This window comes from Magallana gigas, chromosome 9 (genome assembly GCF_963853765.1).
Source record: "Magallana gigas chromosome 9, xbMagGiga1.1, whole genome shotgun sequence".
Taxonomy (NCBI): Eukaryota; Metazoa; Mollusca; class Bivalvia; order Ostreida; family Ostreidae; genus Magallana; species Magallana gigas.
Genome location: NC_088861.1, coordinates 46101643 through 46115584, shown reverse-complemented (window position 1 = coordinate 46115584; position 13942 = coordinate 46101643). Strand labels below are relative to the sequence as shown.

At 35.0% G+C, this 13942-nt stretch overlaps 1 protein-coding gene across 2 annotated transcripts in view; it reads right to left on the bottom strand.

The window, feature by feature from the left end:
• The window catches only part of LOC117691618 (DNA-directed RNA polymerase III subunit RPC2-like), a 73142-nt gene that overhangs the window by 44448 nt on the left and 14752 nt on the right, over positions 1–13942 (bottom strand). The window contains exons 19-29 of one of the 2 annotated variants that reach the window (XM_066070882.1): positions 13762–13847; positions 13231–13354; positions 12730–12888; positions 11570–11699; positions 9868–10011; positions 9461–9509; positions 9255–9272; positions 8423–8528; positions 7830–7926; positions 7505–7702; positions 6958–7274 (exon numbers count right to left, since the gene is read on the bottom strand). In XM_066070882.1, the coding sequence (XP_065926954.1) occupies positions 7052–7274; positions 7505–7702; positions 7830–7926; positions 8423–8528; positions 9255–9272; positions 9461–9509; positions 9868–10011; positions 11570–11699; positions 12730–12888; positions 13231–13354; positions 13762–13847 (1334 nt within the window). In that variant the 3' untranslated portion in view covers positions 6958–7051. Of the gene's footprint in view, positions 1–6957; positions 7275–7504; positions 7703–7829; positions 7927–8422; positions 8529–9254; positions 9273–9460; positions 9510–9867; positions 10012–11569; positions 11700–12729; positions 12889–13230; positions 13355–13761; positions 13848–13942 lie in introns of those variants that run through there. The other variant, XM_066070881.1, reaches the window with a different exon arrangement.

The window sequence follows — 13942 nt, the reverse complement described above, 5'->3', positions numbered from 1 at the left end:
TTGTAGAAAGTGTCCTTTTCATCATCATTAGCATCGTTGGTTGGCGAGTAACACTGAATCACACTGAGCTTGATGTGTTTGGAATCGAACCTAGCGTACAGTATTCTGTCGTTCACAGGGTACCATTCTATCAGTGTCTTTGATGTTTCTTTACTCATCATTATTGCTACGCCACTCTGGTGATCTTGATCCTTGCCTGAGTAGATGATGGTCTCACTATTACAAGTTATTTTTCCAGAGCCTGTCCAACGTGCTTCACTTATGCCAAGAATGCTGATATCATATTGCTTCATCTCTTTGGCGATCTGTGCTGATCTGCTAGTTTCAAACATAGTCCGCACGTTCCATGCTGCTATGTTGATGTTGCGGTTTGGTCTCAGAAGGTAGCTTCTCAGTCTAGTAGTTCTCTGATGATTTTCCTGACTAGACGTCATGCTTTCATTTCTGATGTTACCTACTGGTGAACCAGGTAATACTTTTCTCTGTGTGTCTGTTTCTGTAGTCAGTGTTCACCGCAGAAGGGGTGACTGGCCCCATGCTGCAGGCATAGCCCCGTTAGCCGGCATAACCCGTTTCCACCTCCTACGACAGGGACGTGGGGCATAGACTTTATTGCCATTTGTTTATTTTCGTTTATCTGATTGATGGTCAGATCTTAAGACTTGCGTGTCTTTGAATTTATTATAGTAATTCCCTCCTGTATCCTGTTTTGAGAATTTATGTCTTTGAGCGTTCCCCAAATTTTGGTTCCATCTTGGAGTTATTTCATTGGTCCTTTATAGAAAAAGGGGAGGAGTTGTCAAAGATGAGACATGCGGGATTGATAATTATTTGTCACTCTCACTTTGGATTTCTTTTTAAAATGATGTTTCTTTAATTGTGATTTTGAACTTTAATAAATTCTAAATTTTAAAACTGGATATTTTTATTTACGTTACATTACGTAACCAATATTACGTAATCACAACAACTGATACATGCACGTAGCATGTTATATTACAGGCCGCAGCAGTATTTTTTATTGATTTTTTTTATTACAAGTTATCAATTTGTTTTAACAAATTTTTAATTTGTTCTAACAAACTAATAATCTGTTATAAAGTAATGTAATATTCCATTACGCCAAGAGGCATAACTCGTATCTTCAAAATAGCTACTTTTTTTTGGGGGGGGGGGGGGGGGTAAATATATTTAAATATATTTATATTTCAAATCAAATATGTATACATATTTGATTTGATTTTCTACAAACGTGTATTGGTGCCAGGTTGTGATTTTCCCCTTAAATCCCCAACTTTAATATTGGAGTTTCTAACTTTTCTTGTACTAAATATATAACGGTATTCATTATTCAGGCTAACTGTGCATTAACTTATAGTTGTATCTGTCTGAACTATAGAGGTTTTCATATTAATATTATAATATATTTAAATGTATACAGTAACAGATATCAAATATCGAAATGATTTTGAATCAAATAAATGTTATCTTGTAAAACAAGAGGAAACGCCCATGAAACTACATTTGAATGGTGTTCGTTTGATTTTTGTGCAATTTAGCCTTGTATCATTTAAAATTGAGCAACTTGTGTTCCGTTCATATAGTGATAGTAAAGACTTACAAATTTGAACACAACCATCACCATGCAGTGTTCAGATTTTATGCCTATCAAATTTCAAGGTCATATCAAAAGGTTTAAGGTCAAATGTGATTACATTATTTAGGATTTTTATCAATTTTCACATCCGTCATATATACTAATAATCTCAAACCCACGGTCAAATTTTCATCATTATTTTAAAATAATTTAATTACTGGCCGGTCATGACAATCAGTCAATCATACTGCTAAATTTTTATTCAAATTTGAACAATGCAATTTCTTTTTAGAGACCGTTAAGTGTTGCAATTTTTCGTCTAAAAAGATGATTTACAAGTGCTATATTCTAACATTATGTTACATCAGAAATTATACCTAATTAGCTACCAGTTAGAATTTAATTAAGTGTCTGTAAGTAAAAAAAGGTGTCATGTACAACAAGAGGCCCATGGGCCACATCGCTCACCTGAGGAACAATAGGTATGATAAAGTCAGCTACAGGGAGTCATAAAACAAACAATCTGGACAATGTACAATAATACATGTAGATCCTGTATAAATAAAATCCATTTTTCCCCCTTGGAACTCGGATAGCCCTGATTGCTGCCAATATTTACAAGAGCAGACTTTAATCACCGCTCCTGCACATATATAGGGACTCAAAGTTACGCAGGCAGGGATGACCGCACACCTACGCAACTCAACAGGTACCAACGTTTACGCAAGCAGGGATGACCGCACACTTGCACCAACAGCTCAACTTAACGCAAGCAGGGAGTGCCGCAAGTGGCTAGAAAGGCCTGAACACCAGCATGGATGACCATACATTAGTGCTCCGCCACTACCACCACCAATACAAGCAGATATGACTGCACAATTGTATTAATGCGATACAGGGCAGGAATGACCGCACACTTTGTACCGAAGGTTAGAAAACACATAGATTAGATAGAGCAAGGATGTGTACACACTCAATCTATCCATACCTGTTCAAGTTTAACCCCAAACAGTCGCTCATCAAAATGCAATAGACACTGTCCCTATATATGTGCCAACCTAAAATAATTCCTAGTATCTAAAAATTGGAAATCAAAAATAAACAAAATAATCTGGCCTTACCCAAAACTTCTTATGCAGAACAACTTATATACATTGAATATTTATTATTGTATAAAAATAATCATCACAATAATTGGTTAACAGTGGATGCATTAATTAAAATAATCAAGAATCAATAAATCAAGGGCAATAACTCAATACAGTAATACAAAAAGATTCTAATGAAAAAATAGCTGCCTGCTTCAATTCTATAGTCATATCACATGTTGAGTATTGCAGTTCTCAAAAAGATCCTTTACAATTGTTTATATATGGGATATTTAGCTACATCAAACTCTGAACCTTCTTGTGAGGCCGAAGAATTGTCCTGGAGCCAAAGTTTTAACAATGATAAAGAATCATCTTGCTGATTAGTTTCTGAGAAGAAGATTTTTAAAGATTTACTCTATATATTCCTATGTAAAACTTCGACCCCCCATTGTGCCCCACCCTACCCCCAGGGATCATGATTTTCACAACTTTGAATCTACACTACCTGAGGATGCTTCCACACAAGTTTCAGCTTTCCTGGCAGTTTTTTCTGAGCAGATGATTTTTAAAGATTTACTCTATATATTCCTATGTAAAACTTCGACCCCCCCATTGTGGGCCCACCATACCCCGGGGGTCATGAATTTCACAACTTTGAATCTACACTACCTGAGGATGCTTCCACACAAGTTTCAGCTTTCCTGGCTGTTTAGTTTATGAGAAGAAGATTTTTAAAGATTTACTCTATATATTCCTATGTAAAACTTCGACCCCCCATTGTGGCCCCACCCTACCCCTGGGGGTCATGAATTTCACAACTTTGAATCTAGACTACCTGAGGATGCTTCCACACAAGTTTCAGCTTTCCTGGCTGTTTAGTTTCTGAGAAGAAGATTTACTCTATATATACCTATGTAAAACTTCGATCCCCCATTGTGGCCCCACCCTACCCCTGGGGGTCATGAATTTCACAACTTTGAATCTAGACTACCTGAGGATGCTTCCACACAAGTTTCAGCTTTCCTGGCAGTTTTTTCTGAGCAGATGATTTTTAAAGATTTACTCTATATATATACCTATGTAAAACTTCGACCCCCCATTGTGGCCCCACCCTACCCCTGGGGGTCATGAATTTCACAACTTTGAATCTACACTACCTGAGGATGCTTCCACACAAGTTTCAACTTTCCTGGCTGTTTAGTTTCTGAGAAGAAGATTTTTAAAGATTTACTCTATATATACCTATGTAAAACTTCGACCCCCCATTGTGGCCCCACCCTACCCCCGGGGGTCATGAATTTCACAACTTTGAATCTAGACTACCTGAGGATGCTTCCACACAAGTTTCAGCTTTCCTGGCTGTTTAGTTTCTGAGAAGAAGATTTTTAAAGATTTACTCTATATATTCCTATGTAAAACTTCGACCCCCCATTGTGGCCCCACCCTACCCCTGGGGGTCATGAATTTCACAACTTTGAATCTACACTACCTGAGGATGCTTCCACACAAGTTTCAGCTTTCCTGGCTGTTTAGTTTCTGAGAAGAAGATTTTTAAAGATTTACTCTATATATTCCTATGTAAAACTTCGACCCCCCATTGTGGCCCCACCCTACCCCTGGGGGTCATGAATTTCACAACTTTGAATCTAGACTACCTGAGGATGCTTCCACACAAGTTTCAGCTTTCCTGGCTTTCTGGTTCTTGAGAAGAAGATTTTTGAAAATTTCTCGAAATTTTTCATTAATTTCTAATTATCTCCCCTTGAAAGCGGGTATGGCCCTTAATTTTCACAACTTTGAATCCCCTTTGCCTAAGGATGATTTGTGCCAAGTTTGGTTGAAATTGGCCTAGTAGTTCTTGAGAAGATGTTGAAAATGTGAAAAGTTTACGGACGGACGGACAGACGGACAGACGGACAGACAGACGACAGACAAAATGTGATCAGAATAGCTCACTTGAGCTTTCAGCTCAGGTGAGCTAAAAACCAGTACAAACATTTGTCATATCTTAAAAGGTTACTTATTATGCAAGTACGATATCAGCGCTTTTCCCTGTTTCGTATATTGGGTTCTTTTAATATTTATCAATACTGAAATAAAGTTAAAATGTTGAAACAAGTGAAAAGCTGTCAATGTGACAGCAAACCGGGTTTTCTTTTATAAAAACTGTATCCATATGATAATCCATGTCAACCCGTATCCAGTGAAATGGAGTACCCTATATGCAATATTTTGCCAAAAAATGACTAAGTTCAAAAGCTGGTATTTTTTTCATAAATTATCGGAAATCAAAATCCTAGCAATATGCACACCTCTAATATAAGTACAATTGATCTGCAAAAGAACAACTTCATATCTTGAAAACTGTAGGAGGAGTTATCCGTACAATTAGGGTACCCTATATGCAATATTTTGCCAAAAAATGACCAAGTTCAAAAGCTGGTATTTTTTCATAAATTATCGGAAATCAAAATCTTAGCAATATGCACACCTCTGATATATGTACAATTGATCTGCAAAAGGACAACTTCCTATCTTGAAAACTGTAGGAGGAGTTATCCGTACAATTAGGGTACCCTATATGCAATATTTTGCCAAAAAATGACCAAGTTCAAAAGCTGGTATTTTTTCATAAATTATCGGAAATCAAAATCTTAGCAATATGCACACCTCTGATATATGTACAATTGATCTGCAAAAGGACAACTTCCTATCTTGAAAACTGTAGGAGGAGTTATCCGTACAATGAGGGTACCCTTTCGGCAGCCGCTCACCATTTTAATAACCGGATTTTTTCGTTGGAAAAAAAATGGTTTCATCTTTAATAAAACGTTGTTCTAATATATTTATGGGTTTGATTTAGTAAAAGTGTAATATGTGTAAAATTTATAATTCAGTATTCTAATTTTAATATATAGGTAAACGTCTTCTTCACATAATTTTGTTTCGGGGAAATTTCCAAAATCGGGATATATATATATATATATATATATAGAAGATAAACTAAACAAAAATATTTTTGGATTCTAAACTGTGAAGAATTAGATATATTAAACTCTGTTGATAAATTTTTACAAAAGGCATTGCCTTAATCTGTATTTCCTATTCAAATATTGGTTTTTTATTTTTTCAATCATATGATAAACTATTTCAAATTTGTATGTGCATTTGTATCTTGACATATTTATGTATGGTGTTTAACATAAATATATAGAAGACACTGTATTGAATGTATGGAAACATACATAATTATACATATATATATATATATATATATATATATATATATACATATATACTATTTAATTGTTCATGTCTGTCTTAGCTCTTTCAATCATCCAGCTCTTTCCCTCTTGTATATGTTTATTGAATGTTTTATGTTCATTGGATGTTGTATGTCAACAGTCTTCATGTTGCCCCTTGAGGGCCCTTAATTGGTTAATAAAGAAATTGAATTGAATTGAATTGAATTGAATACACACACACACACACACACACACAACTTTACTTAATATGTCTATGCAATGTTAAATAAACAACAAATTCTACTTCCGGTGAGATATCTCAAATATTTCAGGTAGCTTTCTTTTTTCAAATATTGTATCCGCAAGATCTCAAAAACTGTAAGTGATCAAAAGGAAAAACGTTTGTGGATGATAGATATTTGGTTGAAGATATGTTCGACGGTTTTCATTTTGTCAACCGTCACTTCCAGTTCTCACCGGAACCGTTAAAACAAATCAAGTTTTAAATTAATTTGGCTGTTTCTTTTTTGACTGTTTTAGTTAGACAATCAACAATGATATACATTAAGTAAATGTACAAGAATTAAATTTTAATTTTCATTGAGCACTTCCGTTTGTCCGTTTCCGGACCCGAGACAAAGCCTTGTCTCAACGAGATCTCAGATTTGGCAGAGACTTAAACAACCAAACTTTGAGGAAAGATAGACCTACGTATGTAGATATCTTTAAACCATTTCTTTGTATTTGATGAAAGTAGTTTCTATAAAAAAAAATTGAGATCAATAATACATGTATTATGTAATACAAGAACGGAAGACCTTTTTGTTGCTATCATACACGGGTTTTTTTTCAAAAATATATGACACCTTGATGATTCACTGGTACCTGAAATGTTGAGAGAGACTGACTGACGGATGGGCCAAAAATCTTATCCCCCCCCCCCACAACTTGTTGCATGGGGTAGAATGTGTTCTTTATCTCTTCTAGGTTTTCAAACATTGGTGACAATAAAACAAACATATGGTTATCAGGTACATTACTGATTCCAATTTATTGCCAACAAAATAGTGTGAACTTGTACAAAATTATGTAGGAATATAGGGTCTGTATTACATGTACTAGACTTCATTGTAACGTTTTAGAGATAGTCTTGGCACAATGTTCATCGACTGTAACTCCTGGAACAACAGTTTACAGGCGTACGGCATTTTGAGAGTGGAGACATGACGTGAGGATTTACAGAACTCGCACCAGCCTGAGTATCCCAGGAGACCACATTCTCCGCATACGTCCACCTCAAAGGCGTCGCTAGATATCATCAGTCTCTCCAGTAGGAGCATGCTGTAAAGGAATCAACACTCACTTCATATTTACTTCGATATTCCATGATCATGATTATTTGATGAATATTCATTATGATTTTCAATACCACAAGTTCTTTTTTTCTAAAACTCAGGGATAAATTTTTTATCATTAGAAATCATTATCATTTCCCCCAAAGTTCTTAAGACTGTGATCATACAATAATTTATATTTAGCAAACATCGTAAAATTATGTTTGATAAACTTGCCTTGCTCCATAACCAATGAGACAATCTCGTTCCATCTCTCCCAATCTCAGACCTCCATCTCGAGATCGCCCCTCTGTAGGTTGTCGAGTCAGTACCGCTCTCGGTCCCTTGGCTCGGGCATGCATCTTATCTAGAACCATGTGCTTCAGTTTCTGATAGTATATGGGGCCAAAGAATATGTAGGCCTCCAGCGGCTCCCTAAAGTTCAGACAACAGAATTATTAAAGATAAAATACAAGAACTTGTGATACTACTTTTACCTATTATTATAAGTATTCATGGTGAGTATTGCAGAATATTTGTACATAAAAACCAGGCAGCTTACCCAGTTATTCCTGAGGTTACAAAGTCCTTGCCGAGATAATTAAATCCATGTTTTACGAGATCCTCTGATAAATCACAGACTTTGTCTCCCCCAAATGCTAAAAAAACCACAAAACTTAAGAATGAAAAACACAGGAGTTCAGAGTTTCTAACAAATCTCACTATAGTTACAGACATCCAAATAATCTCTCCTTATAAATGATATTTAACTAATGTTTGTCACTGATTACAGATAGATGATTATCGTACAATAAGCCTGTCTTGTGGCTGGCTGAGGTGCATGTTTATGTTTGTACCAAACATTTTTTAAAAATTCTTTAAGCATTAAAATTTTCAATCATTTCTAAGCTGCACCTTAGTTTTTATTTCAAGATTCAAGAAACGCTTTAACAATTTTTATCCTGCATTGGTACATAATGCACAGTTTTGTTTATCATTGCACAGATTCAGAAAATGTTTCCAGGAGGGCTTCTAGGAATAATTTGTTTGTAATGAGTAATGAGTTTTGTAGTAAATTTTCCAGGGAATCCACAGATGTCAATCATTATATTTTCTGTTATTTCCATGTCACAGAGAAATAATACTGTCAGTTACCTGTTCCGTAGTGGAATTTCCCTTCCAGGACCCCGGCCTTACTTCCCAACAGTTCCATCAGCTTACCGACCGTCATTCTGGACGGGTAACCATGGGGATTCATTATCTACAGAATAAAACCAAAGAATCACCCTCATTTTGGATGGGTAACCATGGGGATTCATTATTTACAGAATAGAACAGAAGAATGTCATTCTTGACGGGTAACTTTAATCTACAGAATAAAACAGAAAGGGGATTAAACATTGACATTATCACTTGCTAATGTGAAGAGATGGTCAACAAACTACCTATTAGATTTATATGTACTTTAAAATATTGAATCTGATGTTTTTTGTTATACATGTAGTTAATTAATAAAAATACATGTAATATCTGATTATTTAAGCTTTTATGTTTGAATATGTTCCTATATCTTAAATCAATATAATATAAAGTTTAAAATTAGCAACAACAATCCAACACTTTTATGTAACCTACTCATATAAAAATGATAAGTCTCTACACTTACTTATAAATGTAATACACAAATTTAATACAAAATTGTTACAGGGTCAGGTTAACTCAATAGTGCAAGTCTGACAAATAAAAAAATAAATTTTGCAATTAAAATGACAGAAACTTTACAAATGCCATAGGATATGTAACAATGATAAGCTTATATAAATATTAAAAGATGATGATACAATATGCTAGCAAAGGGATTGTACTTATTTATAAAGAGAAAGTAATACCGGTGTCTCATAATATTGTGCTACTATAATACTCACTATACATGTATTATGCTTACCTATACTAGTATTTGAAACGACTCAATCTAATTCATACTTACAATGTCTGGACAAATACCCTAAAAGGAAAAGTAAAAAAATAATAATCATCTCAAAAGTTCACTTTTGAATGCAAATAGAGATTAAAGAGAAAACAATTCTTCTTTGACACTGTTCTCAATTAATTTTACAAGTTATTTCTTTATGTTATATTAATCAGATCTATATACCGTTAATTTTACAAGTCATTTCTACATGTTATATTTACCAGATCAGTGAATGGCATATCTTCTTGTGGGACAATTAATCCACAAACCCTGCAGAAAATTAATAGAATAGAAAATAAAGCTAACATCCCTAAAATGCAACAAAAAGTAAAACAGCTAATAAAAGAAGTTTGAGTATGTAGCTATTTCAAAAACTTGTTCAATAGAGAAATTCATATCAATAATTTTAATCAACTAAATTACATTTTACATAACACCGTACATTACCTATGAATAACTTAGGTAAAATGAAGTAAAAAAATTACAAAGTAAACCTTTAAAATATAAATCAAAAACACTGATATGTCTAGTGTCTAGTGAATTGCATTTGTGCCTGTAACCTGTATAAGGTCTGTACTCAGTTTCTAGTCAGTAGATATTCTGTTGTGTTGGTAAGAATCCCACTCACCCTTTCTGACCGTGTCTGCTGCTGAATTTGTCTCCAATCTCTGGCCGACGCGTCTGTCGCTGTAATATCTTGATTAAGAAAGCCTCCTCAGGATTGGACGAAATCAGCACCTTCTCAATGTAACAGGCCTCCGCTCCTTTATATCTACATGTGAAAACAACAACAATCTTTATACATGATCATTAGTATATTCTGGTATTTAGTTTTATCTATTGAGAAGTTAAGAGCTCCAAACACTGTCATGATGAAAACTTCTCTAATTACAACTCCTGAGATCATATATTGAAAAGATCTGATAATTAACTAAATAAATTATGTGATATACTAGACCGCTCAATATGATGTCCTCTAGGGTTATACAATGTATAAATATATAGATGGGATTGATGTTAATATGTTTCATGGTGTGACCGCTGGGGCAAAAGCAGAAGGAACTACACATCTCTCATCATTGTGAAATACAACCTGTGGACTTGCTCCAACCTTAATCTTTGGCTTGCTCTATAATACTTTTACACCCTCCAGGAACCATAAAACATTTATTCCAATTGTCCCGCCCTAGACTAAAATACATAGTTAACCCAACTACCACTGATCATTTATCAAATATAAAACAGACTTATTAAAATATTTTTAAAAATAAGTATTTGTTTGATTTTTTTTAAAAGCAAAACAATCATGTACTATCATTCCTTTATTTTTTAATGCTTGGGGAATAACTGATTAATAAAATCAGTAGACAATAAATTGCTTTTCAGTGTTATTTCTCTTTTGTTCCTTGTTGTTATCTGAATTTTAATTAATTCTCTGTTACATCAATTTTTTTTTTAATGTTTTTATTTTTGTATGCTATATATGCGTTTAGACATGTGCCCTCCCCTATCTGTGTGATATCCCATTGGCAATATTATTTTAAGGTTTGACCGAATGCAACCAACATATAGAAATTGTAAATGTTTACTGTTTTTTTTTTACTTACCAAATGACGTGGTTGTATGTAGGTCTAATAAAAATAAGACGTTTTTTTATGCAATTAATTTAACTTGGATCTTGGATGCGTATCATCCTTTTTACTAAGTCAAAAAATCTATCAAAACAAAACTAATCAGCCGAAGAGTCGCCGTTAACACTGAAATAGCGAGTACTTACACCACCTGACACCATTGCAATACTTGATCCACCTCTAAATTTATCACCAGAAAAATAGCCTGAGATCACTGTGACATCATACCTAACTTTCTTTTGCTCCCGACAGTTCTCGTAAATTATTGGATAAATTCAGGGAAGGAAATGACCTCATATGTCAGCAAAAGTTCAGATAGGTACAGGTTTTTTTTACGTCAGCATATGTGTTGCTCACTAAAGTGTTTTAAAAGATTTTTTTAATTGCTAAATGAAAAAGATGTATGTGATTTACAGGCAAGAATATTCCTTAGAAATGCTTCCTGTTCCACCATGTTGCTATATGGGCCACAAAGGATTATTGGGATATGTAAAACTTTTTCAAGTGGCCTCATAAAAATTTCTTTGAACAATGTGCAGATCTCAACTCAAATTTCCTCAGTTTGTACACACTGTCTATGGAGCTTGCTTCATGAGCGGCGCATTGCCCCTCATCGCTGCACTCGCTATTACTTACTTGATGGGGACCTCTGTAACTCCGGCCCCTGGGGTTATATATAGAAGTGATGTTATTACTTACGTTATGGGGACCTCCCTATACTCAGGCCCCTGTGGAGGTCCCTGAGTTGTAGGTGACTGTTGAATTGGATTCATTGTCACAGTGGGCATCCATTTGTTGACAAGCACCTGCCGGTTTTCCATTCTCTCCCCTGGTCAAACAATCCCATAACATTTTTTAGTGATCTATTTGCATTCCATACAATCAACAAGAGATGTTTGTAAAACACTTATGCCCCCCTCCCTTGGAAACATCCACAAAGAAAATGAATGTAAACTGCAAATAACTGGAATTTTTCTAAGTCCAAGGGGTATAACTCTGTCAAAAATTGCTCTATCATACCCAAAATCAAACTTGACCTAGATATTATTTTGATAAACCTGTATACCCAATTTCATATCTGCGAAGAAAATGAGCAGAAACTGCAAATAACTGGAATTTTTCTATGTCCAAGGGCCATAACTCTGTCGAAAATTGCTCGATCATACCTAATATCAAACTTGACCTAGATATTATCATCATGATAAATCTGTATATTAAATTTCATTTCAATACGTTCATCCTCTGCGAAGTAAATAAGCGGAAACTGCAAATAACAGGAAGTTTTCTACGTCCAAGGGCCATAATTCTGTCAAAAATTGCTTGATCGTACCAAATATCGAACTTGACCTAGATATTATCATCCTGATAAATCTGTATATCAAATTTCATTTCAATATGTTCATCCTCTGCGAAGTAAATAAGTGGAAACTGCAAATAACAGGAATTTTTCTACATCCAAGGGCTATAACTCTGTCAAAAATTGCTCAATCGTATCCAATATTGAACTTGACATAGACATTATCATGATAAACCTGTATACCGAATTTCATTTCAATAAGTTCATCCTTAGCGAAGAAAATGAACGGAAACTGTTGGTGGACCGACAGACTGACCAACCGACAGACAGCAGCAAAGCAATATGCCCTCCCTTCTTCGAAGGGGGGCATAAATATTATATTATCATATGTTATCTTATAAGGTATCAATTTACATTTGGTTCCTTTTCTTACAGTACTGTAAATCCAGACATAATTTCAGAATTTGATATTTAATAAAGATGTGGAAGTAACTGTGAAAAAAAACCCCCAAAAATCAGATCATCATAAAATTAACCGAATTTATACAATATAAATCCCAACCTGGCGAGCAGATACCATCGGAGTCGAGAGACTCGTGTTTCCAGATAGGTTTGTGGGTGCTGGCGTCCACCATCGGTCCCATCACCTTGTCAAAGCTCTGGTTGGTGTAGCGTTTTAGGGTGCAGGCTTGCTTCCTGTACACTAGACACCGCCCAAAACCTGAAACAGAAACCACATATATGCCTCAAGAAACTGCCGCATATCAAAACATCAATGCACTGGTACCCAGCCCCCACCCCCCCAAAAAAACAGACTGAAATGAGACCATTTTCTGTTCACCAGACACTGCCCAAACAGCAGACACAGAAGCCATATGTAAAGTAACCACTACATTTCTTCACATCAACAAAATGATACACCACAAGTAACCGCTACATTTCTTAACATCAAAACAAAGATACATATTTTACTATATTGCTAAGGTCTGAAAAAAATAACAAGAGACAAGATCACATTTCCTGCCAGTATCTGAGTTAGCACAGGAGTGATTGATAAACTGACCTCTATCAAGAGAAGCTTTGTTCAGGACAAGGGCGTCCTCAATGTCGTACCCACTGAAACTCATCACTGCGACAGTGGCATTTTGTCCGGCTGGTAACTTGTCAAAGTGGATAAGCTCAATCGTCTGAAAACCATGAGAAGGAGTGACAAACTGTGGTTTATAAGAATCAGTAAACTCAGTAATCAAAACAATAAGAAATAATCCTCTTTTAGGGCATAAAATGTTGTTTCATTTAGTACTGGTACTGTTCTGATGACCTCTGACCAAACATCAGTAAAGGTCAAACATGTTGAAGTCTGACCATTGTCAAGAAATTACATATATGGTGACTTGACTTTTCGACTTTCAAGATCATTTGTCATGACTAACCTACATTCTTTCACGAAATAAGTTTTCTACTTTTTTATTGGTTTGATATAATAAATTGTATTTTACTGAGATCTACACAACTACATTTGCAGAGCAATAGCATATCCTGTCCATTGAAGAGACACATGTAAATCAGCTGTTTTGGATAATTTGAAACTTACCTTAGATTTAACTAGAGGTGCCTGTGGGTAGCACAACAAGTACATCAAGGTGTCTATACGATTCCTCTGGTTATATCCAATGGTACCTGTATATATATATATATATACTAGATATATAAAACAACAAGTACATCATGTGTGTCTATACGATTCCTCTGGTTATATCCAATGGTACATGTAC